This window comes from Rana temporaria, chromosome 8 (genome assembly GCF_905171775.1).
Source record: "Rana temporaria chromosome 8, aRanTem1.1, whole genome shotgun sequence".
In the NCBI taxonomy this organism is placed as follows: Eukaryota; Metazoa; Chordata; class Amphibia; order Anura; family Ranidae; genus Rana; species Rana temporaria.
Genome location: NC_053496.1, coordinates 106,518,897 through 106,546,839, shown reverse-complemented (window position 1 = coordinate 106,546,839; position 27,943 = coordinate 106,518,897). Strand labels below are relative to the sequence as shown.

The 27,943-nt window shown below is 42.1% G+C and overlaps 1 protein-coding gene across 2 annotated transcripts in view; it reads left to right on the top strand.

Annotated features, from left to right (window-relative positions):
• Positions 1-27,943, top strand: part of LOC120908952 (cadherin-23-like) — a 169,275-nt gene that overhangs the window by 28,950 nt on the left and 112,382 nt on the right. For both annotated transcript variants that reach the window (XM_040320484.1, XM_040320485.1), the window contains exons 5-7: positions 12,247-12,456; positions 17,792-17,899; positions 18,531-18,633. In XM_040320484.1, the coding sequence (XP_040176418.1) occupies positions 12,247-12,456; positions 17,792-17,899; positions 18,531-18,633 (421 nt within the window). The remainder of the gene's footprint in view (positions 1-12,246; positions 12,457-17,791; positions 17,900-18,530; positions 18,634-27,943) is intronic.

Here is a 27,943-nt window from a genome sequence, read left to right as displayed (position 1 = left end):
AGCGAGAACGCCCTCAGCGGCCATTTTTAAATTGCAGTTAAGATCCGACGGTGTAACACAGTTACACCTGTCGGATCTTAGGCATATCTATGCGTAACTGATTCTATGAATCAGTCGCATAGATACGACCGGCCTAACTCTGAGATACAACGGTGTATCAGGAGATACACCGTCGTATCTCTCTCTGAATCTGGCCCTTTGTTTTTAATGTGATTTCCAATATCACATTTCCTTACATTTATACCCTCCCCAGCATAAATCACTGGCTGAAAAACCTCCTAGTGAGTGGCCAGTTAGACATAAATATTATTAAAGTGTTACTAAACCCACAACAGTAAAATCAGTATTTATATGCATGCTCGGTTACACTCACTGTCCAGACAGAAAGTAAGGGGCCATGCAGCCTCATAGGACAGTCAGAGGAGAATGAAAATTCCTCCTACAAACTTTAACCAGATGCTGATAGAAGTCACAGGACTGCTATATTCTGCTGATGGGAAAAGGTATTTAGCAGTTTATATTTACTAAAATAATTGCATTTTTATAATTGCATATTCTATCTTGTCACTCTATTGCCAGGAAAACTCCCCAACAGCAGGCATAAGCAACCAATAACACTGAAATTAGGGAGAACCTGAGAAAAGCAGTACTATCAATCTATGTTCAGGCTGACTACAGACCAGCAGCACTAAACTTAGGCTAGGGAAGCTACTGTATAGGGAATGGTAGAGCAACAAAGATAGATTGTTTGGGAGCAGATGGAAGGGTAAGCATTTGTGTTTTTCCCCCTGGAGTTCAGTTTTAGGATTAAACTAATGTATTGGATACATTTTTATTTTTGTCCAAAGATGTTTCAGATCATTTTAATTTAAAAAATGAATTGTGGCACTTCAAACTTAAAAGCAGCATGTGTCGAGAGGCTTCTTTAGGGTGACTTTAGAAGGGCAGATCTTTCTGCAAGAAAGGTAGCTGAGGAAATATCTGCCCCAGAAAATCTTTGGAGAATCAAGATTGGCTATGATTCTTGCCCACCAATGAAGGCAATGAATGTTTCTAACTATGGTCAGAGTAATGCCTTGTACACACGATCGGAATTTCCGATGGAAAAAGTCAGACGGACATTTTCCATCGGATATTCCGATCGTTTGTAGCCCCATCTGAGTTCTGCCATCGGAAATTCTGATGAATTCCATCGGAGTTTAGATATAGAACATGTTCCATTTTTCTACGATGGAATTCCGTTGGAAATCCGATTTGATTTGACCGGGCAAAAGCCCAATCGTGTGAACGCGGCATTAGGCATTAGACCTGTTTATTGGTCCCATGACATATTTTTTTTTATTTCTTGTTTGCTTGATGAGTCCTATGTCCTTACAAGAGTGGAATAAATATCCTTTATGGCCCTGCATTAAAGCAGCTCTCTGCAGAGGACAATGTTATATGGTGCGTTTTTTGGAGTGTTTTATATACATTTCAAAAAGCATTATGCCAAATAGCTTACATAGTTTGGTCATTAGAAATTCAATATTTTTTCTCAGATGAGCTTGTTTCCATATGTGTTATTTTGGATATTATTTTGTTGATAACATTATATAACAATCTATATGGTTTGGCTATATCTATGAATGTGACCTGTGCAGTGAAGAAAAAGTTCTTACTAGTTAAAGCATTTTATGCTCCATTATATGATGCCAATGATTGGCCTGCTGTTGACATAAATATGTTCCCATTTCCAACTTTGGTGGACCTGACTCTTACATGGTTCAGCAGATTTAATGCTTTTAAGATAAATAGCAAATGTAGCCGCGCTGACCCACTATGTGAATCAGCATGCTACAACATTCATAGAGACCAATATAAGTGACAATATTGACTATGCATACCTTTATGTGAGTATAGAATAATGAAAAACAAACATTAAGTTAATAAAAACAAATAATGAATACAAATATATAGAAATTTACTAAGAAAGTGAATTAGGATCTTGTCTCCAATGAAGCATGACAAAAATAGATACCAGTAATGTCCAAATGGTATTACCAAACAAGTGCAAAAACCATAAAAAAAATTATTTAAAGTTCATAGATCATGAAAATCTTGTGAAATCCAAAAAGAACTCCGCCACCATCAAGCGTGAAATCACCATAAAGAATGTGCGCTTACCAAACAGCAAGCAAATGGAGCTCGCGGCTGTAAAACCCAGCCAGGGCCTTTTCCAAGGACTCCCCGTTCAGCAACCTCTTTGGTATGGGATGACTGGATGGCTAGATGTCTTAGTGAATGATGTCTCATAAAGGGTTGTTTCGGGAATGAGAGAGGCTCACCATAGTGTGAATCAGCATAAATGAGCGGTATTTATTATTAAAAAAAAACGCACTTACATAGGAAGGTATAAAATCAGCATGTCATGTCAAAAAGCCGACCGGCAATAGTGAACGCCCGTTCGCCCTGGTTCGGAATGCGATGACGTCAGCACGTCCACTCCACCCGACGTGCGTTTCGTCACACAAATGACGTCGTCTGGGGCACGGGCAATGCGCTGACGCATCGCGTATCAATAGGAAACCGCCTCAACCTGAGTCAAACCGGAAGTCCAAACACAGATGCCCGAAAGGACTTGATTGACTCTGATGGATTACTAAGCCCGTAGAAACCATCGAGATTAATGTAATATTGATAATTGAATAGCAACATTACATTACAGGCAGCAAATGGTAAATATAGAGGACAGGAATTATAAACATAGTAAAGCTCTCAAGTTAAATTAATATATCGTAATTATATGGAGAGTTACGTTATGCGGTATGTCGCCATCTTGTGGAATAAAAATAGATGGACCGCTAAATAAGCTAATGAGACATCTATTATAATATCACAAAAGCTAAAAAATGTAATTCAAAATATAAAAATTAGGACACAAAAAAAGTGCTTTTAAGATGATAACGCTTCCCCAGATCTCGCATCTTATTCAGGCCCTCCCTATTAAACTTCCCCAATCCTTTTTTCTTTCACTCTGTGCTATGTGACTAAATTCATTTGGAGTGACAAAGGCTAGAACCTGACACACTTTCCTTGTTATATACCTAAACAGCAGGGAGGAATTGGCTTACCTGAACTGTTACTATATTACAGAGCCCTACATTTGTGCAGGGTGGTAATGTGGTGTGCATTCCCCGAGTCCAAATTGTGGGCTGAAATCGAACAGCATGCCTCACCAATTGCAATATCGCACCAAAACCTTACCGAATGCTCAAGTCTCATCCTACCATTGGTGCCACGATTGCTGTCAATGTACACACTAGTTATGGTTAGAACACCCCCAGGTTCTGTTCTACACCAGAACTCCAGAACAGGGAAAAAATCGGACTAGAACCGTGAACCCTATTAAAATCTATGAGACCAGAATTCGAAAAATAAAAAGTTCTAATTTTTAAGGCTTGTATGCAAGTTATTGGCCATAAAAAGGGTATGGGGTCTGGGTACTGCCCTGGGGGACATGTATCAATGCAAAAAAAAAAGCTTGAAAAAAAATATTGTTTTATTTTAATGATGCTTACATCCCCCTTATAAAGAAAAATGTGGCGCCAATAAAAACACAAATGCCCTGTAAGGCAGTATCAGACTCAACAAAATCAATGAGACTTGGACAGTGAGTACATATGAAGAGATCAAGGAGACTCCCCCACAATCAGGTGAGTACCCGGATCAATAAATCGTGAATAATGAGTGTATCGACTCAAACCACATTTCCAATCAACAGGGAAGTGAAATCCACAATGTAAAAAACTGTGCACATGAATGAAAACAAGTAACTGTGATATTCATAAAGTGTCAAAGTAGAAAAGAACAATGGTTGTCATGAACCATGAAGTCCCATTTAGTGCATATAAATAATTTGTATGCATAAAGTTTATACAGTCCCAGGGAACATCAATCTTTATGGTAAACGGTGTATTATCTCCAGACAAAATCAGCAGTAGAAATAAATAAGTTGTACCCTTACCGGATGGAGTAGACCCACATCTCACCATACGGTGGGGGGTCTTCAAGGCTTGCGTAGGCCGATTGCCTTACAGGGGTAACTCTCCAGACACTCCTAAAGCGCTTTTCCGGTAGGACCTTTCCACTCTGATTGAACCAGGGATCTGGAACTGGTGACAGTGATGATGATATTCCTGGAGGTAGTTGGAGTTCTCAGGGGATCCAGTGTACCAGTATAAATTAAAAAGAAAAGAAAAAACACCTCCTCATCGCATAAAAAATTTATTAAAAATTTTCAAAAATAAGGATAAGCTCCCAAAAGTCTCAAATAAGGGATTCTCAATAAACCATTATCACACCAAAAAAGAAAGCAGCACTGCAAAAGCAATCTTAGCATCAAGGCACACACACTTCAGAGAAGGATAAAAGTAGCTGTGCGCAGTGTGGGATGGATATGATCAGATGCCCGACCGGTTTCGTATCAAAATACTTCTACTGGGGTGCATATCTGAATCATCTTCTCCCCCTGCGCTTTAAATACCATCTCTACTTACCCCCATAGGACCAGCACTCATCGTTAATGGCGTGCGTTCCAATTGCTGGCATTTCCGGTAGGCGTGCGCTCCAGGCGCCCGGAAATGACATCTATTCAATCCAATGGTTAAAAAACCCCTGTCTTTCCTGTGTATGTTACAAGCGCTCCAGGCGCCCGGAAGTGACATCTCCTGTGTATCAGCCCATCAACATGATCTCCCCTCAGCTCCCCTCCCTTCCAGGAGGATGAGCCAATCAGCACCAGTCCCAGCATGTGTGAGTCTAGAGAGGCGGAGCGCATCATAGGCCGACGTTAGCCCCGCCCCCTCATGACACAGCTCCATAGTAAGGAGATATGCAGACGTTGTGCCCGTGTATAAACACAACAGCACCTGCAAATTAGTGCGTGGAGGAGGTTCATTGATCTATAATGGATCACAGGGCGATCAGTGGAGATGTAACAGGGAAAATATCAGAGGAAAGGGAACATAAAGGATGGCTAGAACATAGAGACATGTATGGAGGGCCTCCTGGTGGTGGGAATTGGTAAATGAAATTACCATACCACCTATATTCATGGGCTGCTACATAACACAACTCTCATATGTAGGCGCCATCTAGTGGTCAAAAACGAAAATGATGAAAATAATGACCATTTAAATCGTCCCATATTATTAAGCTATTAATAATCTATGAAAATTAAAATTAAAAATTACTTTTTGGATTGTAGATGGTGTCCTGGGAGTAAGTAGAAAAATGGAAAGATTATTCAAAAAACAGAAAAAATATATAGAAAAAATATACAGTGACTTATAAAATTCCAATATGTTAATACTGGTCATATAAATCAGGACTGGTTGATGAAGGAGTTGACGTCCCACTCCACATTAAGGCCGTGGGGGACGTAACTCTTCAATTGGTAGATCCAGAAGACCTCAAGCTTTGATACACCCCGAACACTGGGCTCACCTCTCCAGTGAGGAACGAAGTGGTCAATAACCTGAAAGGTCGTCCTAGGTCCACATTAACTGTGGAAAGGGTTAAAATAGCACAAGATAACAAATTTAAACACTCGTTCTTCACCACTTTTTCCACCCAATACAGACAAATTAAAAGTATCATTCAAAAACACTGGGCAGTTTTGAAAAATGATCCCTTGTTGGGACCGGTTCTTCCTGCACAAGCAGGTGTGATTTATAGAGGGGCTGTCCCTCTAAGAAATCAACTTGCGCCAAATATACCAGACCCTCCAGGAAAAATTTCCTTTTTCCCTTTATCCAAAGGCTATCACCCTTGTAGAAAGTGTAAGGTATGCTTACATAATTCTAATAAGAGAAAAACAGTTAGCTTTACATCATCAGTAACCGGTTTTGTATTCCCCATGAAAATATTTTCCACGTGTGCTACCAAACACGTGGTGTATCTCATTACCTGTCATTGTGGGAAACAATATGTGGGCCGCACTATTAGAAGTTTCACCATAAGGGTAGGGGAACACATAGCCAAAATCAAGAAGGGGTGCACAAAACATACTGTACCCAGGCACTTTCTTGAACAGCATAATAAAAGAATTGAGGGGACGACCTTTCAGGTTATTGACCACTTCGTTCCTCACTGGAGAGGTGAGCCCAGTGTTCGGGGTGTATCAAAGCTTGAGGTCTTCTGGATCTACCAATTGAAGAGTTACGTCCCCCACGGCCTTAATGTGGAGTGGGACGTCAACTCCTTCATCAACCAGTCCTGATTTATATGACCAGTATTAACATATTGGAATTTTATAAGTCACTGTATATTTTTTCTATATATTTTTTCTGTTTTTTGAATAATCTTTCCATTTTTCTACTTACTCCCAGGACACCATCTACAATCCAAAAAGTAATTTTTAATTTTAATTTTCATAGATTATTAATAGCTTAATAATATGGGACGATTTAAATGGTCATTATTTTCATCATTTTCGTTTTTGACCACTAGATGGCGCCTACATATGAGAGTTGTGTTATGTAGCAGCCCATGAATATAGGTGGTATGGTAATTTCATTTACCAATTCCCACCACCAGGAGGCCCTCCATACATGTCTCTATGTTCTAGCCATCCTTTATGTTCCCTTTCCTCTGATATTTTCCCTGTTACATCTCCACTGATCGCCCTGTGATCCATTATAGATCAATGAACCTCCTCCACGCACTAATTTGCAGGTGCTGTTGTGTTTATACACGGGCACAACGTCTGCATATCTCCTTACTATGGAGCTGTGTCATGAGGGGGCGGGGCTAACGTCGGCCTATGATGCGCTCCGCCTCTCTAGACTCACACATGCTGGGACTGGTGCTGATTGGCTCATCCTCCTGGAAGGGAGGGGAGCTGAGGGGAGATCATGTTGATGGGCTGATACACAGGAGATGTCACTTCCGGGCGCCTGGAGCGCTTGTAACATACACAGGAAAGACAGGGGTTTTTTAACCATTGGATTGAATAGATGTCATTTCCGGGCGCCTGGAGCGCACGCCTACCGGAAATGCCAGCAATTGGAACGCACGCCATTAACGATGAGTGCTGGTCCTATGGGGGTAAGTAGAGATGGTATTTAAAGCGCAGGGGGAGAAGATGATTCAGATATGCACCCCAGTAGAAGTATTTTGATACGAAACCGGTCGGGCATCTGATCATATCCATCCCACACTGCGCACAGCTACTTTTATCCTTCTCTGAAGTGTGTGTGCCTTGATGCTAAGATTGCTTTTGCAGTGCTGCTTTCTTTTTTGGTGTGATAATGGTTTATTGAGAATCCCTTATTTGAGACTTTTGGGAGCTTATCCTTATTTTTGAAAATTTTTAATAAATTTTTTATGCGATGAGGAGGTGTTTTTTCTTTTCTTTTTAATTTATACTGGTACACTGGATCCCCTGAGAACTCCAACTACCTCCAGTACATCATCACTGTCACCAGTTCCAGATCCCTGGTTCAATCAGAGTGGAAAGGTCCTACCGGAAAAGCGCTTTAGGAGTGTCTGGAGAGTTACCCCTGTAAGGCAATCGGCCTACGCAAGCCTTGAAGACCCCCCACCGTATGGTGAGATGTGGGTCTACTCCATCCGGTAAGGGTACAACTTATTTATTTCTACTGCTGATTTTGTCTGGAGATAATACACCGTTTACCATAAAGATTGATGTTCCCTGGGACTGTATAAACTTTATGCATACAAATTATTTATATGCACTAAATGGGACTTCATGGTTCATGACAACCATTGTTCTTTTCTACTTTGACACTTTATGAATATCACAGTTACTTGTTTTCATTCATGTGCACAGTTTTTTACATTGTGGATTTCACTTCCCTGTTGATTGGAAATGTGGTTTGAGTCGATACACTCATTATTCACGATTTATTGATCCGGGTACTCACCTGATTGTGGGGGAGTCTCCTTGATCTCTTCATATGTACTCACTGTCCAAGTCTCATTGATTTTGTTGAGTCTGATACTGCCTTACAGGGCATTTGTGTTTTTATTGGCGCCACATTTTTCTTTATATTTTGTCTTACAGTTTTTCCATGTTGTGTCGGCAGCCTTACACACTATATTTTTTTACCAACACATTGTAATATAGCGCACTATTATATATATTTTTTTACATCCCCCTTAGTCTACCTGTATAGTGGCCCATTTGTACCGTGTATAACAGTGGTCCCCAACCTTTTTGGCACCGGGGACTGGCTGCGTGGAAGAAAATGGCTGGAAAATGGCTGGTTTTTAGCGCTTCAATCATCCCGGCACCATGCTTGTTATGGTGTCAGGGTGATTGAAGCGCATTTTTTCTATTATTACATTGTAGTAATGAATTAAATTATTCAACTCACCATAATGTAGAATCAGTCGGAGCCCTGGCGTGTCACTTGCCACTGTCGCCTGCTACCAGATGTGGATAGTCACTTGCCACACTGCCTGTCACCAGATGTGGAATGTCACATGCCACACTGCCTGCCACAAGATGTGGTTTGCCACCTGCCACATTGCCTGTCACCAGATGTGGATTGCCACCTGCCACATTGCCTGTCACCAGATGTCACCACATTGCCTGTCACGACATTGCCTGTCACCAGATGTCACCACATTGCCTGTCACCACAATCTGCGCCGGCTGAACAATGAATCTATGTGGCAGAGAGATTTCTTGTTCAAAGGAAGAGAGGCTAAAGATATCTGAGTCCACAAAAAGGAAGGGATATGATGGTACTAACCTGGATGCCTAAGGAGCTGCAGGAGAGCGGTATGAGATGATGTAATCTCTCTGCTCCCCGCCGCATCTCCGACAGACAGAGCACTGGCACTGAGGGCAGAAGAGCGGTGATGCGGGGGGGCGGAGAGAGATATCATCTCTGCTTGCCCGCTCGCTTTTTCCCCATCCACACATCGCTCTCATGCCGGTGTTCTGCGGGCATTATGCGCCGGGGGAAAGTTCTCGGGAGGACACCGGCAGCCCAGCATCTCCCTTGCCGACTGCCCGCACCCGCGGCCCGGCTTCAGAAACGCCACGGCCCGGTAGTGGACCGGGGGTTGGGGAACACTGGTGTATAGAACCTGCTGCAGCAAAACTGACATACAGTATATAAAAAAAATTACATTTATATTGATTTCACCTGCAAGCTTTATTTTGTAATAACGGCTTGGGGATCCAGTCTGTATGATGAGGCCACATTTTAATGCATTCAGATGTTGCTGGCCCCCTCATAGTGGCAAGGGAACGTCTGCCTCTCCTTGTTGGTCTCCCAGACATGATGAAAGGGGGCTTATTACCCAAATGTATTAGATAATAGGAAATGGGTGATTGGATGCACTTTATTTATTGAATTGTGGTGTTTGATGCACTATAAACTGTGTACAATTGAGCACTGCCGCTGACACAAATTGAAAAAAAAAATGTATTATTTAAAAACGGAAACGCCAGCATCGAGGTATGACAAACTGCGGCTGATAATTTAAAAAAAGGGGAACAACAAAAATAAAAATAAAAAAAAGGTGTGTATACAGCACTAAATATAATGCTGTTAAACACTGCACTACACTGACACTACAATATACACGCAAAACACTGACACTACTCTATGGTCATTGTACAATATACTCGCACTACACTGACACTCTACACTCAGTCACAATAACACTAACTAGCTATCACCGAGCCCTGCTCAATCTATCCCCAACGACACACTGCAAAAGGTTCCTGTGGGAAGAAGCCTTTTATAGTGTGGTCTGGGACTATAAGTGCTAAGCCATGATTGGGAAAAGTCATCATGGCTTTGTCCAATCAAGACTCTGACAGTGCCCTGTCAGGTGCATTGCTTCAGCCAATCAGGGCCCTAGAATGCACTGTGCAGCACGCAGTGCATTGTGGAGCGCTCGAGCGAACATCTGATTTGACACTGTTCAGAGCCAAACCAATGCTTGGCCCGAACAGCTCTAGTATACACATTTTCTCCAAAAGGCCTCTCTCCTTACCCATCTCCACTGAAATCAGTGATGAAGAACCCTGATTTCCCTCCCGGGTCTTACAATAAACAGCTACGGAGTCTGACAGGGTTAGGCAAAACCAGATGCATGCATTTTGCCACCCCTCAAGGATGGCTCTCCAGTCAAGATATTTCCGCTGTTACGCAGCCCCCTATGAGCGCCTGGTCAGCCTACCAATTGTCTTAATTTCTGCAGTCCATACGAGATGCAGGACTTTACGTTGGACGACTGACCACCTTTGAGCGTCTCTGCACAGATGGCAACTACGTGCCACATTTGTTGTCAGTCTTATATAAACAGCTTAATGTGTCTTTGAAAAATTATATCCTTCCATACATTCACCTGTGGGAGGCGATTTACAAATCTTCTCGAAACAGCAAATAAATAGGAGCATCACTCTTGCTCATAAATCCTCCATTGCCAACCATTTTCAGACCCAGGGCTAAGCTTGTATCTAGGTGGCATTAGGTCCCGCTGCTACTTAACAAATTATACCCTCAAGTCTCCAAGCTTTGCTGGCACTGTAACAAGGAGCCTTGCACTCTCCTACATATTTTTTGGCAGTGCCATCTGCTTACTCAGTTCTGAACGGGGGTGAGAAATGTAGTCAAACAAAAAGTAGATATTTGCCAGCACACCTAGGATCGGCACAAAGTGGCGTCCAAACGGGTAGTTTATTGCACGATCACAACATAAGAAAGGGCCCCTTCGTCAGGCATGAATCTCTGACTTATGGAAGCTCACTACTACTTTGACTTTAAAACATTGGTTTTCCAGACTAGAGGAATTCAGAGTTATGGAAAGCTTGACAACATCTCTACATGGAAGAGAGGATAATTTTAGAGATAACTGGTTGCCAGCCTTTACTTGCACGTCTCAGTATATGAATGTTTTCTTTTATAAGATCAGTAGAGCCCAACTCATGATGATGTGCTGTGTCATTCGGTTGTCTCCCCTGGAGGGGAGGGAATGGGTGCAGATGGAGCAGAGTCTTCCCGTCCCTCCAACCTCTTTATTTCCCTTTTGATTCTAATGCCCCTCACCTCCCCCTTTATTTTTTTAGGTTCTTTTTTTCTACCCTTTTTGGTCCTCTTCTTTCTTCACCCCCTCGTATAGGGGGCAAGAGAGGTCCCCTTTTGTTTTTGTTAGGTTATGCAAGTTTAACTTGGGAAAATAATTAATTGTGTGATTTAGTCCATGTTTATTGTAAGGTCCTAGGGGTTACAACAACGTCCATCAATGTAATACTTTGATTCAGGTTGTTGTTCCTGCTTCTTACTATTGGGCCTGTACAAGCTTGCATGGTCTCTGCTTGGAATGTCTGGTCTTACATAATTATTGTATTGTGACACCAAAAATCTATGTCTGGAGTATTGATGTTGGCATCTGTATTGTAATTGTACAATGTACTAAAGTAAAAAACATAAAAAAATAAAATAAAACATTTAATAGTATCGCAGGCAACTACTGTCACATTCAGCTGTATTTGTTTCAAAATCACAGCTGGTAGCAAGAGAGTAAGGGTCCTTTCACACTAGCGGACCGTTCGTCCACTCATAACAAGTCCGTTAACGGACTTGTAATGAATCCCTATGGGATCGCGTCCGTTAGCGGATGGAGCATCCGCTAGCGTCCGTGTCCGTCGGGATCCGCTTTTCCGAACGGAAGAAACCCTATTTTTCTTCCGTTCGGCGGAACGGATCGGATGCAGACGGACAGATGGTCCGTCTGCATCCGATCCCCCATAAGGGAGAGCGGAGCAGAGACAGGGCGGTCCCTGCACTGTGTGCGGGGACCGCCCTATCCGCCGACAGCTCAGCGGGGATCCCCGCTGAGCTTCGGCGGACACACGGAGCGGACCCAGAAACGGTCCGCTCCGTGTGAAAGAGCCCTAAAGAGGAGTTTTGTTTATAAGTAGCAACATAGTGATAGTGCTGCGTACACACGATCAGGCTTTTGCCCAGCCAAAAGCACATTGGAATTCTATATTTAAACTCAGATGGAATTCATCGGAATTTCCGATGGAATTTCTCCGATGGGGCATACACGCGGTCGGAATTTCCTATGGAATAAGTCAGTCAGACTTTTTCTATCTGAAATTCCGATTGTGTGTACGGGTGGCTTTAGTGTAGGAAATATAAGTTCTTGAAAGTGCATTCATTTATGGTATTTTTGTTTGTATCACTAATTTGTCTGGTTTGTCTTTATACCATTTTAGGTAATTGTTGAAGTGCGAGTGTTGGACATTAATGACAATGATCCTGTTCTTCTCAATCTTCCACTGAACATAACCATCAGTGAGAACACCCCAGTATTAACGCCTATCACTCGGATCCTTGCCAGTGATGCTGATGCTGGCCGTAATGCCATTTTGACCTTTAATATAACAGGAGGGAACACCGAAAACTCCTTTTCCATCAATGAAAATGTAAGTCTACATTGCTCTTATAAAAAAGGGATTATACAGTATATATAGTAGCTTTTTTGAAAGATTAAAAAGTATATACTGCAGAATTTAAGGTTACCATAAGGTATAAGCTATACAGATAATATTTATCATACATGACTAATGTGGGTGATCCTTTTTGTTATAGCAAAATTACAATGTAAGACGGTGGTCTCCAAGCAGTGTCTTGCAAGCCAAGTACAATATAATCCTTTTTCCCTCCAGTAACAAAAGCTTCCCACCTAGCCCCTCATCATTCTTTTCCACACAGATATTATTTTCAGGGCATTAAGGCATAGGTACTTCTTTTCAATTTAGTACCCAAATTACAAAATAGAACCTGAGAATGGGAATAAGATGCCAAATTAACGGTCAGTGAGGACCCTTTGACATGGTTAAAGTTACCCCTGTTCCAATGTCATTGTTGTGGGACTACTGGTGACTTTTTCTTTTCTATGATATTAACTGTGGCAACATATCTGAGCAGGTTGTCTTTGCACTTAGTAAAAGCATCATGTTAAAGAATTCTTATAGTTTAATATAAAGGAACCTCTCAGATTAGATTGTATCTGTAGGATACACAGTGCCTACAGGATCATGTACCATTGCAAAAAAAATTTCACCAGAGAAAAAAATAAGTTTTCTTCTTAAAAAATGCTTGCTGGCCTAATATGTTGACATTCTTCCCTTCATACTTTAATCACTTCACCTCCGAAAGAGAGATACGGCAATGTATTACTTTACCTGACAACTACGCAGTAATTAGAGTTGAGCGGACACCTGGATGTTCGGGTTCGGGTCCGAACTTTAAAAAAAAAAGTAGTCAATGGGACACAGACTTTTAGAAAATAAAATGCGCGGAGGTCCCTGCAAATTCAATAACCAGACCCTTTAGGTCTGGTATGGATATTCAGGGGAATCCCGCCATCAATTTAAAACAAAAATGACGTGCGGTTCCCCCTAAATATCCATAACCAGACCCGTTATCCGAGCACGTTGACCTGGCCGGCCGCAGAAAAGAGGGGGGGACAGAGTGTGCCCCCCCCTCTCCTGAACCGCACCAGGCCACATGCCCTCAACATGAGGAGGATGTCCCCATGTTGATGGGGACAAGGATCTCATCCCCACAACCCTTGCCCGGTGGTTGTGGGGGTATGCGGGCGGGAGGTTTATCAGAATCTGGAAGACCCCTTTAACAAAGGGGACCCCCAGATCCTGCCCCCCCCCCCTGTGTGAAATGGTAATGGGGTACCCCACTGTACCCCTACCATTTCAAGAAGGAAGTGTAAAGTCTTGTAAAAAAAACACACTGACACCAAAGAATAAAGTCCTTTATTAAAAAAAAAAAACCTCCAGCGGTGAGAAATCCACTCGTTCCCGGCTTCCTGCGTTGTCCTGATCCTGCGACGGCTGCGGGTGATCTCCAGCGATGAGAAGATCCTGCGTCGGGTGATCTCCGCTCTGGCAATGAGAAGATCCATCCATCCGGCGCAGCAGCATCCCGGACCTCCTCTCACCACTGGGCACAGCCCAGCGAATGACGCGCTGCAGCTGTGACATTTCTTATATAGAGGAGGCAGAGCCACCCGTCACATGACCCCGCACCCTCTGACGTACCCTCTGCTACGTCTATGGGTAAGCCCAAGGTCTTTCCTCTTCTTGGGCTTCCCCAGTAATGTAGCAGAGGGTACGTCAGAGGGGGAGGGGTCACGTGACGGGTGGCTCTGCCTCCTCTATGTAAGAAATGTCACAGCTTCAGCCGCTCATTCGCTGGGCTGTGCCCAGCGGTGAGAGGAGGTCCGGGATGCTGCTGCGCTCCGGATGGATGGATCTTCTCATCGCCGGAGCGTACAGTGTACCCCATTACCATTTCACACGGGGGGGGGGGGGGGGGTCAGGATCTGGGGGTCCCCTTTGTTAGGGGTCTTCCAGATTCTGATAAACCTCCCGCCCGCATACCCATATCCTCCCCATGTTGAGGGCATGTGGCCTGGTGCGGTTCAGGAGAGGGGGGGGCGCACTCTGTCCCCCCCCTCTTTTCTGCGGCCGGCCAGGTCAACGTGCTCGGATAACGGGTCTGGTTATGGATATTTAGGGGGAACCGCACGTCATTTTTGTTTTAAATTGACGGCGGGGTTCCCCTGAATATCCATTCCAGACCTAAAGTTATGTCTGGTTATTGAATTTGCGGGGACCTCCGCGCATTTTTTTTTCCCGAACTCCGATCCCGGACCCAAACTTTTTTCAATTATTCGGGTTCGGGAAAAACCCAAAGTCTGTACCGAACCCGAACTTTACAGTTCGGGTTCGCTCAACCCTAGCAGTAATGCAACACTGTACCCAAATCAAATGTATGTCCCTTTTCCCCTCACAAATAGAGCTTTCTTTTGGTGGTATTTGATCACCTCTGTGTTTTTTCTTTTTTGTGCTATAAACAAAAAACTGCCAACAATTTTGAAAAAAACAAAAAAAACAATAGTTTTTATTTTTACCTATAAAACACATACAATAAAAAATGTAAAAAAAAAAAAAATCTAATTTCCTCTTGTTTGGGAACCAGTCACATTATTAAAGTGATCAGTGCTAAAAATATGCACTGTCACTGTACTAATGATACTGTCTGGGAAGGGGTTAACATCAGGGGTTATCAAAGTGACACTATAGGTACAGTTTGAAAAAAAAAAACATATTATACTTACCTCCACTGTGCAGTTTGTTTTACACAGAGTGGCCCCAATTCTCCTGTTCTGGGGTCCCATGGTGGCTCTTGCAGCTCCTCCCTGCAATAGATAACCCCCTTTTGGGAAGCTCTTTACCGAGGGGGTTACCTTACTGGAGCGCTTCTGTGTCATACACTCGGTGTTCATAGCCACTGAGTGTATAACTCGGCCCCGCCCACCCGGCGCCTGCGTCATTGGATTTGAATGACAGCAGCGGGAGCCAATGGCTGCCCCTGCTATCAATATATCCAATGAAGAAGAAGGGAACTGCCGCTCCAGGTGAGTGCACTATGCAATCAGTGTCCTCTCAGAAGCGTGGGTGCAGGCAATGCATGAAGCAAAACTTTGAGAAAAAAAGATTGGACAGCCGCACTTCCGCAAAATCCTTAAAAAGGTCGTCTTTAATGGTAAAAAGAAAACAGCACTACAAGTCACAGCAGTCAGTGGGGTGTATAGCTACCTCTCCCAAGGTAAGGGGGAGTAATCGCCGCCATCTGTCTCCCGCACCGGCCATCACTTTGAAAAACAACCCCTAGCATTTCTGGTCATAGAAATTTTTGCAGGTCTGTCCCGGGCACCTTCATTCCGAAACAATACAGTATACAGTAAAACTGACACAGTAAAAATAAAAATGACACACATGGGTATAGGGTGGAAGTGATGTCAGCTTGGGGGCGAACTGCCTATACATCTCCAGCCCTGTGAGCACTGCAAACGGATGTGGTTTTCCATCATCAGTGGGCCCCATGGGACGGAACACTATGACCGTGATGATTTGGATTTGACATTTTACAGATTTGTACTTTTCACATACTGTAAATATAAGTTGTTATAACAATTTTTATTAAACTGTTTGCCCACTAAGATGGCACTTTCTTGTGCTTCTATACTAGGTTCACACAGAAGCGGTGGGGGAAACCGCATGCGATTCAGACAGGGAATTTTTTATAGGCTCATATCGCACCACAGAGGTATCGCAAGTACTTAACAAAAAGTATAGGTACTTTGTACTTGCTGGTAACGGTATCGGTGCAATCCTAGTATTTATAGAGCAGGAGCCTGTAAGGCAGAATACAGGGGTTCAAGTTTAGGAATCAGGGGTACATGACACACAGAGTGTTGCAGTCAGTGTCTGGTTTAGAAGTAGATAAAGAGTAGGGTCAGGAGTGTGTAATGCATAGTAGGGGTCAGGAGTACAAAACAAAAAGAGTGCAGGAGTTGTATTTGTGTAACATACAGTGTAGGGTGTGTGTCCCTTGCTTAGGGCCCCCCTTAACATCAGTGTCCTCCTTCTTACATAAGCATCCATCCTCCTTATATCAGTGTTCCCCCTTATATCAGTGTCCCACCCACATCGGTGTCCCACCTTACATCAGGGTTCCCCCCTTACATAAGTTTACCTTTATTACATTAGTGTCCCCCTGCTTACATCAGGATATCCATAGCCCCCCCCCCCCAACATTAAATTTTGGGGAAGGAATCTGTAAATGAAACGTGGCTGTGTGGGCAGAGAGAAGAATCCTTCCCTGCTGCTGTCACAGGGAGGGGGGATCAGGGTGAGAGGGGCCAGGAGTTGCAACATGTTACATTTTCCACCTAAAATACAGATGGAACATGTATTGAATTGTATTGTAACTGTACTGTTTGCCCTAATGTTTTAGAGCTGTGCAGGGCCGTTGATAGGGAGGACCACTGGTCCTTCTGTAGGGGCCCGGGCCGAGTCACTTGTCAGGGAGGCCTGGCCGTCAGCTTCAGACATCCTGTAGGATATCACTGTGTACATACATCAGTGTACATACAGTAATATGCTGTTCCCCGCCAGTCCCAGGTATTAATTTTCTTTGCTGGACTGAGGGGGGCAGACTGCCCTCTGATCTGATTTTTTATCACACCAGATTGTAGGTAGGTAGGCGGGTGTAAACATTCACAAGTCCATTTACATCCCCTGCTCCATAGAGGTGAATGGAGGGCCACTGATAAGGGCGTACAATCATTTAGGGGGCTGGGCTATGTTATTTATCAGGGGGCCCGGCCAGCAGCTTCAGACATCATATAGAAGATAAATATCCCTGGAAGACCCAGCTGCTTTTTAAGGCAGGTGGGTGGGGTCAAGGGCAGGCTTTTGGGGGCCCCTATCAAGTAGGCTGTACGGGGCCTCGTGATTTCTAACAGCGGCCCTGGTGCTGTGCAAACGGTTGGCACTGTATAAATCCTGTATAATAATAATAATAGTAAACCTTTACAGAAAGTTACTCTTCATTAGTCCTTTAGGGTTCATGTCGATGGGCATGAAACTGTGGAAGCATTTGACAAGAAAAGGCTGCATTTGATTTGCTTTGCCTGCAGTTCAAATACTGTAGCTAAAGAAACTCAGTACTACACATGCAGGTCAAATGCAGCCTTCGAACTGCCATGTGTACTGCTTAATTAAAGTCAATGTGATTCTGCTGACCTTTGATTGAGATGCATTCCAAGCACACGTCAAATGCATAAAAACAATGGACATGTATCAGTTTATGAACTTAAGCAGTGGCAGTCATACAGTAAGTTTATTCCCTTATATTTTCTTGTCTGTTTTTTCTTTCTTTGACCCTCAGACTGGAATAGTTTATGTGAACCGTCCCCTGGACAGGGAGAAAATTGCAGAGTATAAGTTAACGGTATCTGTGAAGGATAATCCAGAAAATGCCCGCAATTCTAGAAAGGTAATTTTGAACATAATTAAGCAGTGCTCAATTTTGAACATACATACATTTATGTATTCAATTATGTTATCTGTGCAGCCACATGTAAGTAGGAAACGAGAAAAAGAAGGCAACCTGGATCTCTAAGCCGGCACACACCCTAATGATATAGATTATCAGATGCATTTGCCCCATGACATGCTTTCAACAAATGTTCGTACAAACATTCTCAGTGCATTTTATGACTAGGCAAAGTTAAAAGTACTTCAAATTTTTTTTTGCTTTTACCAAAATTTACTTTCCTGAACAAAAACCATGTACACTGTTAGAAATTAGTTTGTTCTAAAAGAAAATTTTGATTTTGCTTCTTTGACATCACCGTGGTCAAAAATTTGACCCCACTAATGGTGAGAAATCAAACAATGTCCTGCTTAGTCCTGTGTTTAGCTTAAATCCTGACTCCACATTTATGGTCCCTTTAAAAAGCTAGTTTGGGCCAGGTGACTGAAGTATTGATGTTAGAGTAGGTTACTAGAATTTTCAGAAGAAAGAAAGCAATAGCAGTCTCCATCTTTCTTCCTTTCTCCTTTAAGAAAGCCTAATCCCACTCTTTCTGTTAAAACATACAAACTAATGTTGTTTCTCTGTCCAGGATTTTGACCTGTTGGTTGTGACCATATCAGATGAGAATGACAATAGGCCAGTGTTCTCCCAAGGATCATATCAAGCTGAGATCATGGAAAACTCTCCAGCAGGTACTCTAGAACATCACTGCAATATATTGGTGAAAAGAATATAACATTATTATGATTTTATATGGCATTACTTGTATTTAATTGCTCAATAATCACATATTGAAAATGATTTTACACGATTTGAAGAATCTTTATAAAGTACTGACCGAATGGCTAATATGATAATGTTCTATATAACCGATTAGCCTTTTACACACTGACTTTTTCCCATTGTATCAAACAGAGAAAAACAAATGTAGCAGACCATTTCTTGTTTATCATACAAGCAATGCAAAGCAAACAATGCATTGCTTTATAAGAATATACATGAATACTTCTGGAAGGCAGATTTACTGGTTTAAAGTGTAAATAAACTCAAAACCATAATATAATATATTGCAGCTTACCAGTCTTCAGATGTGGTGGCTGCTTTTGTTTTCCCTTTTTGTAGGGCTTGGGAAATTAAAGATTAATTCCTTGATTAATCTTTAATTTTTTTGATTGATCAAAATTCTTTTGATCGATCAAAATTCTTGACGTCATCGGACAGCCTGGACAGTGAGACTTACCCTGCTGTATGCGAGCAAACTGCACCCATTGGATTGAGGTACCTTTGCATCTGTGGAGCAGGAGGATGCATCAGGCTCCATCAGGGGAAGGGGGCAAAAATAACCATCGTTTTCCTGTCCTAAGCAGTTTTGTGCAGACAATTCTTTGTGTATCGACAACATCTGTTCCATGCGAAAGACTGTTCAGTTCTTCAGGGTATATTGTCAATAAAATGCGATCATGTCTAGCTAAAGTGATGCCTATTAGCCTACTATAAAGTGACTGACACTCAATATACTAGATACGTTTTATAATTAAAGTTAAACTAACTTTGTATGTTTTTCTTAAAGTTTAATAAGAAAAAATGACTTGCGTCAGTGCTACAGTTTGAATTTAAAATGAATTTGTGTGAACTGTGAAGTTAGGTCATGAATTGTGGAAACTAACTAGTGTTGTATGCCCCTCTATGGAACTTGGACTTTCTCTCCTCAAAGGGGTTGAATTTTTTTTCGCCTTAATGCATTCTATGCATTAAGGTTAAAAACTTCCTGTAGTGCAGCAGCGGCCCAGAGCCCCCCTTTTACTTACCTGAATCTGATATTATTATTATTATTACTCAAATAACTTTTTATTGAATAGAAAAAAAATTAGGTTGCATACAGTATACAAGAACATATGACACAGCATAAGGGTAGACAAGATAATAAGGCACGCGTCTGCCTGTGTGGCATGTATTTAAGTAATAAGTAACACAGGCCTTTTACATGTGTCTTGGCAATAGCTAACACAAAACTGAAGGTGAAAATACCATAGCACATCAATATGCATACGTGTACTGCAAAACGTCGAACATGGAGGGGGCCTCAGGGGTACCCCCAGAAGAGAGGAAGGAGAAAAGAAAGGAGAGAAAAGAAATAGGAGGGGGGTAGAGAGGTAAGAAGAGGGAAAGATCATCGAGTTAGCTCAGTTACCTGATCACGGTGGGTCCTCCCAAAGACGCCAAGGCGCCCAGACCACGTCGTGGGCTTCCAACCTGATTATTATTATTATTATTAACATTATTTCAAGGGACAAGAACAAGCCCAGCAGCTCCAGCCGCTGTCTCGTGTCCTCATTGAACTATAGCCAAAGTCTTACTGAGGAGAAGACTATCATTGGTGGTAATCAGCATGGGTTTATGAGCAGGGGTCAAGTCCTGGGGAAAAAAGTGTGGGAACTCCCACCCAAGATCCACTCCCCCACCAAAAAAAAAAAATGATACGCTCATATGCATAATTACTTTACCTTAGTAATCCTTTGTTACTGGCCGCTTCATGTATATGGATGTATATGGATTCATTGGGTAGTGTGCGAGTATTCCGTCACTTCCTCGATGCCGCAATGTCTCCTGGGAGCTTTTGTCATTGTCATTGCGGAGGTCTGCCGCGGGAACATTAAGCAATTTTATTCTAAATCCCGCGATTAGGTTCGTGTATAGTGAGATATGTAAAAAAAGGAATATAGAAATCCATCGCATGATACTGCTTGGTTTATTAAAATAGGGTATAAAAAACGGCCGATTGGCCTCTTACATTAAAAGGTGTCTGTCCCGGCACCAAGGCTGCTCGCTCGTCTGTATTGTGGGCTTGTACTCCACCTCCGTGGCGGCGTGCGTTCCACCCAGCGGAACAGCAACCAGATGTCCGGAAGTTGCATTGACTACCACGTGACCACGTCCACCGCCTTGCGCCTTTTAGCACGTTAAATAATAAGTAGCGCCCTCAACTATCTACCAAAACGTCCCCCATAAATGCAGGCTTGGACCATAGGGTGTGTGCTTGGGTAAGAAATTGGTTACAGGGATGGGTCCAAAAGGTAGTGATAAATAACATGTACTCAGACTGGTCTGGAGTGGTAAGTGGTGTATCCCAAGGCTCTGTCTTGAGACCAATTCTATTAAACATATTTATAAATGATATGGAGTATGGAATAACTAGTTCATTCTCAGTTTTTGTGGACTAAGCAAAGACTAAGCGTAATAAACTCTCATCAGGACATAGAATTTTTGCAGAATGAGTTGAATAAAATAAAATAAAGGAGTGGGCAGACAAATGGCAAATAAGGTTTAATGTGGAGAAATGTAAAGTAATGCACTTTGGGTAAAAAAAACATAAATTAAAAATATTTACTAGGTGGAGAACAGCTGGGAGAATCAAGGATAGAGAAGGATCTGGGGGTTCTAATAGATGACAGATTGAGCAACAGCATGCAGTGCCAAGCTACAGCTAAGAAAGCAGGCAGAATATTAGCATGCTTAAAAAAAGGCATATACTCCAGGGACAAAACTATAATCCTGCCACTTTATAAAACTCTGGTTAGGCCTCATCTGGATTTTTCCATCCAGTTCTGGTCACCAGTCCTTCAAAGGGAAGTTCTGGAGCTGGAGAGAGTCAAAAAGAAGGGCAACGAAACTAATAGGGGACTGGAGGACCTCATTACAAGGCAAACACTAAATGTTTTCTCGCTGGAGATGAGAAGTTTAAGAGGGGACATGATGGCGATCTACAAAAATCTCAATGGGGATCCCAGTATAGGAGTATGGATATTTTTAAAAGACTCTTAGGCCTCGTACACACGGAGGGACTGTCCGCTGAAAACGGTCCGCCGGACCGTTCTCAGCGGACATGTCCGCCCGGAGATTTCTGTCTGATGGTTGTACACACCATCAGACAGAAATCCGAGCGTGCACGATACGCGGTGACGTGGCCGCGCCGTCGCCGCAACGATGACGCGGCGACGTGCGCGGCCCTGGAAGTTCAATGTTTCCACGCATGCGTCGAATCACTTCGACGCGTGCGAGGGATGGCGGCCGATCGGACATGTACGGTGAGTCTCTACAGACGACCGAACATGTCCGACGGACAGGCTTTCAGCGGACATGTTTCTTAGCATGCTAAGAAACATTTGTCCGCTGGAAAACGGTCGGCTGGACAAATGTCCGCTGGAAACCTGTCCGCTCGGCCGTACACACGACCGAACATGTCTGTTGAAACTGGTCCGCGGACCAGTTTCAGCAGACATGTTCGGTCGTGTGTACGGGGCCTTAGATGTACATCTTAAAGAACACAACATACAGGGATATGGGAAATCATTATAGACACTGATGCACATACAGTACACCTACACAGGTTGAACTGAATGGACAATTGCCTTTGTTCATCCTAACCTACTATGTAATCGCAATACACTTGAAAATGCACATACTTATGCACCAAAACATTACCAAGCATCCTAACAAGCTCCTAGAAGAAAGATCCAGTGTACAAAGGAGTATTTTAATACACACATGTGCATGAGGTCTTATATTCTACCATACTTAGGTTGGTTAAGACACCAAGACTCCAGGGGGTCATGCAGAGTATAATCAGCTTGGTTTGTCTTTCTCAATACTATTTTACAGCTATATGGTTTAAATGAGGATTTAGAAATACACATTTTGTTTTGAGTTTCAATCCCAGCTGGTTATTTTTATTCTTCTTTTGTTTTCAGTTCTTACTTTTTTTTTATTAGATTTGTTTTCTTTTTCTTTTTATGTGTTTAAAATGGGCTATAAAATATATTATGGTATGTTATTATACTATAATATTAGAATAGTAGTAGAGACGAGTATATACAGTATCTCACAAAAGTAAGTACACCCCTCACATTTTTGGAAATAATTTATTATATCTTTTGATGTGACAACACTGAAGAAATTACACTACGCTACAATTTTGTTTGGGAGCCACGTCGCACGACCGCGCAATTGTCAGTTAAAGTGGCGCAGTGCCGAATCGCAAAAAGTGGCCCGGTCATTGACCAGCAATATGGTCTGGGGCTTAAGTGGTTAATGGCTGTGTGTTGAGTTATTTTGAGGGGGCAGCAAATGTACACTGTTAAACAAGCTGTACACTCACTACTTTACATTGTAGCAAAGGGTAATTTCTTCAATGTGAAATATTGTATTTCTCAAAACAATGTAAAAGCCAAATGTATTGTTAAAGCGACCCAATGGCTTAAAAATGCAATGAAAATATAAGTGCCCTCCTATTATCTAGAAACAGAAAAAAGGAGGAGAGAAAAGAGCCACTACCTACAGTGGATCTAAAAAGTCTACAAATGTTAAAATGACAGGTTTTTGTGATGTAAAAAAAGAGATAAAGATAAATCATTTCAGAACTTTTCCCACCTTTAACTTAACCTATAAGTTGAACAACAAACTGAAATCATTTAGGTGGAGGGAAGTAAAAAATAAAGAAATAAAATATGGTTGCATAAGTGTGCACACCCTTAAACTAATACTTTGTTGAATCACCTTTTGATTTTATTACAGCACTCATTCTTTTGGGTATGAGTCTATCAGCATGGCACATATTGGCTTGGCAATGTTTGCCCACTCTTCTTTGCAAAAAGACTCCAAATCTGTCATATTGCAAGGGCATCTCCAGTGCACAGCCCTCTTCAGATCACCCCACAGATTTTCAATCAGATTCAGGACTGGGCTCTGGCTGGGCCATTCCAAAACTGTAATCTTCTTCTGGTGAAGCCATTGCTTTGTTGATTTGGATGTATGTTTTGGGTCGTTGTCAAGCTGAAAGATGAAGTTCCTTTTCATGTTCAACTTTCTAGCAGAAGCCGGTTTTGTGCCAATATTGACTTGTATTTGGAACTGTTCAGAATTCCCTCTACCTTGACTAAGGCCCACTTTCCAGCTTAAGAAAAACAGCCCCGAAGTATAATGTTGCCACCACCATGTTTCACTGTGGGTATGGTGTTCTCTTGGTGATGTGCAGTGTTGCGCCAAACATATCTTATGAAATTTTGGCCAAAATGTTCAACCTTGGTTTCATCAGACCATAACATATTTTCCAACATGCTCTTGGGAGACTTCAGATGTGTTTTTTGTAAATTTATCCGGGCTTGGATGTTTTTCTTCGTAAGAAAAGGCTTCCATTTGCCACTCTACCCCATAGCCCAGACATATGAAAAATACGGGAGATTGTTGGCACATATACCACACAGCCAGTACTTGCCAGATATTTCTTCAGCTACGTTATTGTTGTTGTAGGCCTCTTGACAGCCTCCCTGACCAGTTTTGTTCTCGTCTTTTCATAAATTTTGGAGGGACCTCTAGTTCTTTGTAATGTCACTGTTGCCATATTTCACTATCTTCACTGTTTTCCATGGTATATCTAATGCCTTAGAAATTCTTTCGTACCCTTCTCCTGACTGATACCTTTTGCCAAAGAGATCCCTCTGATGCTTTGGAAGCTCTCTGAGGACCATGGCTTTTGCTTTAGGATGCAACTAAGAAAATGTCAAGAAAGACCTACTAAAACAGTTGAAATTTATTTGGGATTAATCAGAGGCACGTTAAATGATGGCCGATGTGTACTGACTCCTATTTAACATGAGTTTGAATGTGATTGCTTAATTCTGAACACAGCTACATCCTCAGTTATAAGAGGGTGTGCACACTTATCTAACCACTTTATTTTATTTTTACTTAAAATATTTCAGTTTGTTTTTCGCTACAATATTTTTTATTGAGATATAAAAAAGGGGAAACCAGGTAACAAATTCCCACGCAGGGGATATGGACATGAAACATACAGTAAGAAAAGAGTTCACATAAAGGTACATGATAAAACATACTGTATATTATGAGGGTATAGATTATAAACTGACACCGACCCACCAGCCGGGGGTCAGTGCGTAATGCCCGAGCCGTGAGACCCAGATGCTAAGGCAGACAAGGGGGAGCGGAGTTGTCCGCAGAACGCGGTTCAGTTTGTTTTTCAATTGAGTTGTACAGTTTATAGGTCACATTTAAAGATGGAAAAAGTTCTGAAATTGTTTATCTTTGTCTCATGTTTTTATATCAGAGAAACCTGACATTTTAACAGGAGTTTGTAGACTTTTTATATCCATTGTAATTTTAGCATTTATTAAAACATATTGGTAATAAATATGCACTCACATTTAAAAGACATTAACCCATTCCTGTCCGGCCTATGGGTGTAATAGCACCGGGGCCGACCACTTGTCGATCCAGGTGGACGTCATATAATGTCCTCCTGCATCGTGCCCCGTAAGTGGCACAATCTGTGACCGGCTGCATCCATCGGACACAGCCAATGACTGATCACTGTACCGGCCTGCTGTCGGTACCATGTGACCACTGTAACCAACACAGCAGGTCACATAACAGTTGTAAACAATGGATGGCTTCCTTTCAAACCATCTATTGTATACAATTGTGTTGCTAGCTGTGATTTGTCAGCGTGATAATGTGGTACAGACTGGGCCAATCACAGCCCATCTATGCCATGTGATCAGCTGTGGCCAATCACAGCTAATTACAACAAAACAAACTGAATGAATCAATTTCATTCAGTGAAATTCATTGGTATATGCAAACATAATGTATAAAAATATATATATACTGATCACCCAAAAAAATGACCAAAAATGACAACCATGTCTCTTACTAAATATCTTTTACTAAATACCTGAAAAGGGGTAATTTGGGGGATAGCTGTACTGTCCTGACATTTTTTGGGCCTCAAGAAATTAGATAGGCAGTCAGTACATCATGGTTAATCAATTTTCAGATACGGTATATGCCATAGTTTGTAGACTGTGTACCTTTCCTACAGACTAAAAAATATACACTGATTTTGATTATTTTCACCCCAAAAATTTAGCGCATTACATTTTGGCCTAAAATCAAGAAGAAAGATTATTTATTTGCAACATTTTATAACGGAAACAAAGAAAAACTTTTTTTTCCCCCCCCAAAAAATAGTATTTTTTTATCCTTTTTGGCAAAAAATATAAAACCCAGTGGTGATTATATACCACCAAATGAAATCTCTATTTGTGTAAACAAAATGATAAAAATTTAGTTTTTGGTACAGTGTTGTATGATCACCCAATTGTCATTCAAAGTGCGAGAGTGCTGAAATCTGAAAATTGGCCTGGGCAGGAAGGGGGTAAAAGTGGTTAAAAAGGATATTAATAGGTCTATAGCATGTGGTAAACTTTACAGGTAGTCAATGGTGAGAAAGCCCCTCCGTGTGGATGTAATGTAAGGTGCTTGGAACCAGAAAGTTGACCAGGGAAACACCAGGAAGAGCCAGCGGGAGCAGCAGACTATGGGGGTTATTTACGAAAGGCAAATCCACTTTACACTACAAGTGCAAGTGCATTTGAAATTGCATTCGCTGTAAATCTGAGGGGTAGATCTGAAATGAGGGGAAGCTCTGCTTATTTTATAATACAATCATGTGCAAGCTAAAATGCTGTTTTTTATTTTCCTTGCATGCCCCCCTCGGATCTACAGTGACTGCATTTCCAAGTTCACTTTCAGTGCAATTTCAATTTCAAGTTTGTAGTTCACTTTCAGTGCAATTTCAATTTCAAGTTTGTAGTTTGCACTTGTAGTGCAAAGTGGATTTGCCTTTCGTAAATAACCCCCTGAGTGTGCATATCATATGGATAGGAACCACTATGAAGCACAGGGAAGTGTGGCGAGCCCACAAAATGGCCGTGAGGATGTCATGTGTGGTTATGCATTTCAGGGTGTAGCCACCTTTGTCAAACCCCAACAAACAGCATAACCACGCCCATCTTTATCACACATGACATCATCACGGCCATTTTGTGGGCCTGCCACACTTCCCTGCTGTCCACAGTAGTTCTTATCCATGTGATACAGTATACACACTAAAGCCTCGTACACACAATCGGATTTTCCACGGACAAAGCGTATGACTTTTGTCCGAAGGGCGTTGGCCATGAACTTGTCTTGCATACAAACGACACACAATTGCCGACCAACAAACACGAAACAATATGTTTTTTCAGCTCTTTAGCGCCACCCTTTGGGCACCTTCTGCTAATGTTGTGTTTGGTGAGCATTGCTTCCGAGCATGTGTGTTTGTACGACAGACTTGTGTACACACGCTCGGAAAATCCGACAACAGACCATTGTTAGCAGAAAATTTTAAAGCATGCAATCCAACATTTGTCCGCTGAAAATCCGACAACAATTGTCCAATGCAGCATACAAATGGTCGGATTTTGCGCCAACAGCCTGTCATCACACAATTCCCATCGGAAAATCCGATCGTGTGTACAAGGCTTTAGTCTGCTGCTCCTGCTGGCTCTTCCTGGTGTTCCCCATGCCAACTTTCTGGTTCCCACACAACTTACCATGCTTCCTTCCTCCAACCCCTGCATCACAACAGCATTCAACAGTGATGTAGGGGTTGTAGAAAAGAACCACGACACATGGAGGGGGGTGCAGGCCTCTTGACACTCCCAGAATTGTCAATTTATTAAAGAGCAGCATCAGAACTAAGAGGAGGTAGGGGACACAGGCCATTTTTACCACAAACATTCTTCTACTTTTGTGTTATCACAATTTATTACTTTGCTGGTATGTTTTGTTTGGATTTTAAGAGTATACAGGTTTTCTATGTTAACTGCCACCCTGTAGTCTTAGAAAGGTAGTCAATTATTGAAACATGTTGTCATCAGGTATAGCATTCTAGCAAAAGCTGTGGAGATCCTCTACGCTATCTGAGGTGGAATATGAGTTATTTAGGCGGGCTCAGGAGTGGTTCCATGACAACCCTTACCCTTTAGTATGTGACCAGGCTTGGGAGGTGATACTTAAGCTAGACATTGTTCAGTGTCATGGGAACACTAATCTTATTTTAATAATGTGAGTACAATACTTTTTATATTATCAGTTTTA